The sequence below is a fragment of the Carettochelys insculpta genome, chromosome 17, assembly GCF_033958435.1.
Source record: "Carettochelys insculpta isolate YL-2023 chromosome 17, ASM3395843v1, whole genome shotgun sequence".
NCBI classification, from domain to species: domain Eukaryota; kingdom Metazoa; phylum Chordata; order Testudines; family Carettochelyidae; genus Carettochelys; species Carettochelys insculpta.
Window position 1 is genome coordinate 22,563,947 of NC_134153.1, and position 7,433 is coordinate 22,571,379.

General features: G+C 53.5%; 1 protein-coding gene across 1 annotated transcript; it reads left to right on the forward strand.

Moving 5' to 3' along the window:
- The first annotated feature begins 507 nt into the window (after positions 1 to 507).
- Positions 508 to 7,411, forward strand: KCNK15 (potassium two pore domain channel subfamily K member 15). The gene is made up of 2 exons (XM_075011640.1): positions 508 to 1,010; positions 4,374 to 7,411. Exons 1-2 carry the CDS (start codon positions 728 to 730, stop codon positions 5,288 to 5,290), a joined length of 1,200 nt encoding a protein of 399 aa, XP_074867741.1. The 5' UTR covers positions 508 to 727; the 3' UTR covers positions 5,291 to 7,411.
- The last annotated feature ends 22 nt before the right edge of the window (positions 7,412 to 7,433 follow it).

The following is a 7,433-nucleotide window of genomic DNA, read 5'->3' on the forward strand; positions in this document are numbered from 1 at the left end:
GCCCCAGTGGCCGCACCTGGAGCCCGTTGACTCGCCGGGTCCAAGGCCTGCTCCCCCGCCGGCCATGGGGTAACAGCGCCCGGGGCGGCGGCATGGCCCTGGGGGCAGCCGCATCTCACGCTGGAAGCACGTGGCTGCGCTCAGCAAAGGGCCGGAGCTGCAGCGGCTGCTCGTATGTCAGCCCAGGGCGGGTTCAGCGTGGCTGGGACGGGGGACCCGAGGACGCGGCCCTTGGGAGGCTGCACGGAGCGAGGGCCGCCTGGGGCAGAGCCAGGCGGCGGCAGGAACTGGGGCAGCAGCTGACACCCCCCTACAGCACCGAGCCCCCCGCCTGCCTGTCAGTGGGGCGCTGAGAGCCGCTGGACCAAACCCGCGGTGCGGCGGCACCCCCCGTTGCCGCTTCCTTGCGCCTGGGGGCGTCTGAGTCCGCCCGGGGCCTCCTGCCCCCCGCGGGAGGGGAGGGGGGCGGCCGCGGGCGGAGCGGCGCCGGGAGGCGGGGACTCCAGCGGCCCGGCGCCGGGGCGCAGGTGGCGGCCGCCGCCCGGGCTCTGTGCCTGCAGCCGGGGCAGGGGGAGCCACGCGGGCGCCCCGGAGCCGGGCCCAGCGCCGCGGCAGGTGATGCCCGCCGGCCGGGGGCCGAGCAGGCCGGCGCCGGTGGGCGCGGGAGCCGCTGGGCGGCGCGGTGCCATGCGGAGCCCCGGCTAAGCGCCCCCGGGCCGGCCCCGCCATGAAGCGGCAGAACCTGCGCACGGTCTCACTGATCCTCTGCATCTTCTCCTACCTGCTGGTGGGCGCCGCCGTCTTCGATGCGCTGGAGTCGGAGGCGGAGAGCGGCCGGCGGCGGCTGCTGGAGCAGAAGCGGGGCGAGCTGCGCCGGAAGTACCGCTTCTCGGCCGACGACTACCGCGAGCTGGAGCGGCTGGTGCTGCAGGCCGAGCCGCACCGCGCCGGCCGCCAGTGGCGCTTCGCCGGCTCCTTCTACTTCGCCATCACCGTCATCACCACCATCGGTGAGTGCGGGCCGGGCCGCCCCCCCCTCCGGGCACCGAGCCGCCCCCCGCCTCTACACCCCCAGGCAGCCAGCCGCCCCCCACCTTCCCCCCCACAGGACCCTGAGCTGCCCCCCGGTCCCCGCCTCTACACCCCCAGGCAGCCAGCCGCCCCCCACCTCCCCCTCCACAGGACCCTGAGGTGCCCCTGCCACCTGCTGTCACCCCGTCCTTGCTCGACCCTCCCCCCGGCACTGAGCCAGCCCCCGCCTCTCCGCCCGCAGCCCCCACCACAGTCAGGGAACCACTCTGCAGCTGCCCTCCTCGCCTGGCCCCCAGCCATCCCTGCCTGCCTCCCTCCACACAGGCACTTAGCCCACCTCACCTCCCCCCCGCCTGAATTCCTCCCAAGCACGGAGCCACCCTCCTGCCTGTGCCACCCTCCTGCCTCTTCCCCCCGGGGTACCAGACTGCCTCACCCTGGCATTGAGCTTTCCCTCTTGGGCGCTGAGCCACCCCCTAGCACCTCTTGGGCACTCAGCTGCCTTGCTACAGGAACTGAGCCACCCCTGCCTGTGCCCTGGGCATCTGATAACCCCCTTGCTTGCCCCTTTCCTTCCACGGGCACCAAGCTGCCCCCCCATCTCTCCATGGACACTGAGCCACCCCCCGCCCGCTCTCATCCCTCCCTGGGCACTGCCCCCCAACCTGCTTTCACTCTTATGGGCACCAAACCACACCCTCCAGCTGTCTCCTCTTGGGTCCCAAACCTGACCTCCCGACCATGCCCCTGCTCCACTTCTCCATGGGTACCAAGCAACCCCTGCCTTCTCCCACCTCTTTGTGGGTACTGAGCTGCTTCCCCTGCTTCCTCTTTTGTCCACTTTTAGCCCCAGGGTCATGACACCACTAGCAGCTAACTCCTGCAGCCCTCCTGGGCCCCCCAATGAACCCTGTCAGCATGTAGGGTATGGCGCAGTACTTTGTTTAACTTAGCACCAAATATAAGGCTGCTGACACATTGGTATCTAAGTGCAGCCACGTCATGCTCTTTGCAGGTTTCACCCCCTGTATGGTTCTGGAATCAGACTCCTTCCCTCCCTGTGACCTCCAAAAGGACTCTTCTGCTTGGCTCTTTCTCATCCTGGTGTAAGGAATCCCCATCACCTGCCCATGGCATCCTCCCATTTGCCTTCAGATGTTACACTAACAAGACTGGAAGCCACCTTTCCCCCAGTGTGAGGTTATATAGTTATCACATGCAACAAATTCCCCCAATTGCTTGCACCTACCTCTGCATGGGCACTGAGCACACCTCTGCAGCCCGCACCCCCCACCCCTCAGGCAGTGGGACATTATTTAGGGGGCAGGGCAGGCTCTGAATTGTTGCAGGGAGCTAAGAGGAGCTTTACTATTGGAAGCTAGCAAAAGATTAAAGGTCTTCATCTTTTCAGAGGTGTGTGACCGTTCTATTAATGGCAGGTGACTGCAAGAAGGGCCAGGTTCAGCTTGTAGGGGATGTCATCAATAATGCAACCAAACTGCCTTGAGCCTCCACCCAGTAACCTGGAACAATCTCAGCCTACCTGCTGAGTGCCTGTAAAGATAGTTCTTCCCCTCTCGCAAACAGAGTCTGAGATAGAAACAGCGTGTTTAATGGCAGTAGCTGAACATAAATTTACACAGTGATACATGCAGGATTCCTAAACAAAGGAAAGGAAAATCCCATTAAGCAAGGCACAGTCCCCAGAGTCTGCTGAGCTAGTTTACTTGCTTAAAGCTCCTTATCTGCACACTCCCACTTGCAGTGCACCCTCACTCAGAGCATGGACTGGTCCATAGGAACCCAGAGTTCACAGGTACATCAGCATGAAGTCTCATGACACACAGGAGCAGGATCACCTGCCACTCGCTGCCCTGTGCCAGCTGCTTGCCCACTGCTCTCCATCAGCCACCACTTGCCTGCTGTTTTGTGGGTTTGGCACTAAGCAAAACCCGGTGATTTCAGCTCTCAGTAGCTTCAGCTCTGGGCCTAGCCACAAGAATCTCAGTATTACAGAATAACTATACCTCAGCATCAATCTGGGCATTAGTTCTATTTTTGAACAGTGGAAGGAAGGCCTAATCAAACCAGATTTATGGCCAACACCTTCCAGCCAACTGGTTCAACCATGCCTTCTTTCTCCTTCTCCTACATAGTGCTCTGCAGGGGGGAGCCCTGTGAGAGCTACATCTTATTCAGTAATGAGTGCCCTGAAGCCCCCACAATAATTCAAGCATTCCACAGTGCCTACTCTGGGAGAGAGCCTAATATGTGACTTTACAACAATAGACTGTTTACAATAGGCAAAACACCACCGCTTCATCTGCTACCCAGCAGGTCTTGCAAACAAAGCAAATATTTACATAGACACACCGGACAATTCTTCCCATTTCCATTTAATTATTCCACTTTTTTCAATTATTTAAACAAGTGAAAATTATATAAAATTGTTTTCAAAAATCCATGCAGCAGTGCAGGGACTCCAACTGCCACCTGACCCTTCCTAATTATTATTGCGCTAGGATGTAAATATGCCCACAAAAGAAGTTATCCTTTGCCTTCTCAAATACAGGTTTTTAATCATTTCTCCCTACTTCCATACTAGCTAGTGCAGGATACAGTATAATTCCCTTGTGTTGAGTTTTACTCCATCTGGAGCAGAAATCACACATTTTAGTTATGCTTGTACAGCAAAGTCTGGTGTGTGCAGAATCCTGAAGAATGGGATCTTAGTGTGTACCTTGTTCTTTACCTTGCTGTTCCCATGTACCCACTGGCTTAGCCTGCCGGTTCTAAGCCTCCTAACATGACAAGGAAATAAATATCCTTTTCTGTTTTGTGGGGAAGGGGGTCAGCTAATGGCACTCCAGTCAAATCAATACTTTGTATGTAAAACAATAGAGTAAAAACAAAAAAATAAAAACTTTGCTCTGATTCTCTTCACAACTCCCCTAGCATAATCAGAAGAAACTCCACAGAAGTCAGTAGAGTTAAATCAGTGTAAAACCAGCCCAGGAGGAGAATCAGGCCCTATCTATCTTATTCTGACCATATCTCCTCATAAGGTATAAGAGGGGTAACTTAAGCCTTTAAAAGACCAAATGAAACTTCATCTTTAAGTCCACTCTGTTGCGATTCTGAGATCAGCCTGGCTGATCCGCCGGAGAGCCTAGTCGCAAGTCTCAGCAACCATAAACAAGGGATGCACAAACCGGTCTTGCCCTACCCCACTTCCCAGTCCCCACAGAAACTCCTCTGTTGGCAGTGGAATTTGGCCTGACATGGGATGCCCTGCTCCTGAGGGTTTAAATAATACCCGACTTGCTCTCTTTCTGGTGCAGGTTATGGACATGCTGCTCCTGGCACAGACGCTGGCAAAGTTTTCTGCATGTTCTATGCAATCCTTGGCATCCCCCTCACACTGGTTATGTTCCAAAGTCTTGGGGAACGCATGAACGCTGTCGTCCGGTTGCTGCTGAAGAAAATAAAGAAGTGTTTAGGTATGAAGAAGACTAATGTCTCTATGGAAAACATGGTCTTAGTTGGCTTCCTGTCTTGCATGGGGACACTGTGTGTTGGAGCAGCTGCCTTCTCTTATTTTGAGGGCTGGACCTTCTTTCATGCCTATTATTACTGCTTTATAACCCTGACCACTATTGGGTTTGGGGACTTCGTGGCTCTGCAGAAGAACGAAGCTTTGCAGAAGAAGCCACCATACGTGGCTTTCAGCTTCATGTACATCTTGGTCGGCTTGACTGTGATTGGTGCTTTCCTAAATTTAGTTGTCCTCAGGTTTTTGACTATGAACTCAGAAGATGAAAGACGGGATGCAGAAGAGAGGGCGTCCCTGAAGAGAGTCAGGAACAACGTTCACCTGAAAGCAAAGGAAGATGGTGACAGCAGAGATGCTATTTTACTACCTGTAGAAGACAGGACAAGTCAAATGAATCTCATCCCACTGATTCAGGAAGACACTGATAGACCAAGACGCCACTCTTCACACTCCACCGCCGAAGTCCCTTCCTTCTGCACGTGCTTGTGCTACAGACCACAGATGTGTGCAAGTCCTGCTCCCTCCCACCCAGAGACCCTCAGCTGCCACACCAATCCCATTTACTATAATTCCATTTCTTACAAAATTGATGAGGTCTCCCTGAGCATGAGGGATCCTACTGGCTTCTCCTCCCCTGGAAGCACCTTATCATCCAACAGCCCCAGCTGCAGGGAACACCGCCACCTGCGAAGGAAATCCATCTAAATGTGCATGCTCTTTGGGGATTTTTACTCTGAACTGTATTCTGCTACTGAAGTCATATTTTGATGATAAATTATTACCTGAGGTCATTGCTCTTTCTCTAATTTTGTCTCGTCTCCCCCACGCCCTGTTAGACTGGCTTCAACGCCAGCAGCTGCCAGCTACATCACATGATCCCAGCAATTTAAATACCAGTGATGAATAATTCCCTTTTTTAGCAGCTGTTAGACCTGTTACACTTTTTTTTTCTTTTTTTGCAGTATATTCAGGTAGCTGAGATATAGTAGCTCGCCACAAAACACAGAATCCAGTGTCCTGTTTGTAGGATAAAATTATTCCCTTGGAAATGCGTTACAATCCCACTCCCTGGAAAAAACAACAAAAACAAAATAGGCCCCAGCATTACTCTCTGTATTCCAGGGTTGCGCTGGTTAATTTTTAGATTTCTGATTCCAAGTGGAGTATGCCTGTAACCAAAGGCTGAATGGTATATGCCAAAAGTTTACTGAAAATGAAATCTGTATTAACATCAACAACAACAACAAAAATCCCTCCATAATTCGGGAACCTGACAAACTGGGATCACGTTCTTCAGTGTAACATTTTAGAGGTTTGCAAATGATAATTTGCATGTGAAATAATATCCAAAAGAATTTGGACACTCATGTAATGCTGAAACAGTGGAAATAGCAAATGTTTGTAGAGGCCCGCAAGAAGGGAGAGGATACTGGGAGATACATGGTGCAAAAGCCGAGGCACCAAGTTTAATGAGCCTACATTTGTACTACTTAGGGGAGTGGGTGGGAGGTGTGAAAAATCCCCTTCTGTTCAAGTTACTGCCGCTTCAATGTCATTCTAAATTTTCATTTGACACTATTCTCAGTGGGGCTTTACCCACAATGCAGCTGGTCCTTATGGCAGATAGACCACCTGCTTTTAAGCAGCGTCTCAGTGCAAGCTCCTACCTGCGGGAAGGTTACTTTGACCTCACTAATGTTCTGGTTGCAAGAGAACATCTAGAGACCTCTCAAGTAGGGATGAAATATTCAAAGCATCCCTTGACCACCAACTTTCTGAAGAGGCTCTTCAGGAGTTATGGAGAAGGGCTTGGGGAAGGGGGCGATGGATTTTTTTGAAGTGTAAGGTTAAAGTTGGAGGCAAGCAAGCTTGGGAAGCATGTGCCTGAGCCTTGAAGTGCCCCAGCCTTTGAGCCTGACAGCCTGCCCTGCCCTCCCTTATGTCCAAGAATCCTCATTCTAAGGGAGGGCAGGATGTCGCTCTAAATCTGTGTACTCAGCGTGGTTCGTGACCCACTAGTTCGCCACGCTCACTTTCCAAGTGGGCTGCGGGCTCGGGGCTCCCCCCTCCCTCCACGCCAGCACTGCAGCCTGCCACGCCATGAGGCTGGAGTGCCAGCATCCTGCTGGGAGGAGGGGGGAGTGCTGAGCCCCCTGAGTTGCATCTGGCTGGCGGACTGACAGCAGCTCTGCGCAGCACCACTCCCCCTCCCCATGACGGGTGAACAGCCACACAGGAAATGGTTTGCCAGGAGTCTTTCCCTGCTGCGGTCATTGCCTAGACTCTGACCAATGGGAGTGACATAGTGTGGAGTGCAGAGCCACGTAAGCAACTTTGTGACCAGACCTGGACTCCCATCGCCCTCCTGCACCCTCCTCTAGCAGAGACCCTGCGCCTACCTTCCTCCCACCCCAGCCTCCCTCTCTTTCCAACACCCTCATCAGGCTCCTGCACACTTCATCCCTCATTCTGTCCCTATCCCAGAGCCTAAGGCAGCCACAAAAATCTGCCGGACACAGAAGAACTAACCTGGCCTGTGGGAAGCCCTGAACCTCAGTCTTTCCTCCTCCAACTCCTGGAGCCAGGAGCATGAGGGGAATGAGGTCCCACAGGCGGGGGCTGCATCACTGAGGGTATGTGTTGTTTTTTTTTTTATTTGCTTCTTGCTTTTGGGTGGTCCCCGACTGATTTTTCTGGGGGTTAGTGGCCCTGAGACCAAAAAGGTTCCCCACCCCTGCCATAAAGAAAGCCACTGTTGAAACCTTTTGTTTTGGACATAAATTTTTGTTTAATATATAAACCCCTTATGTTCTAAAATAAAAAAGATAAGAGCTAAATACATGCCTCT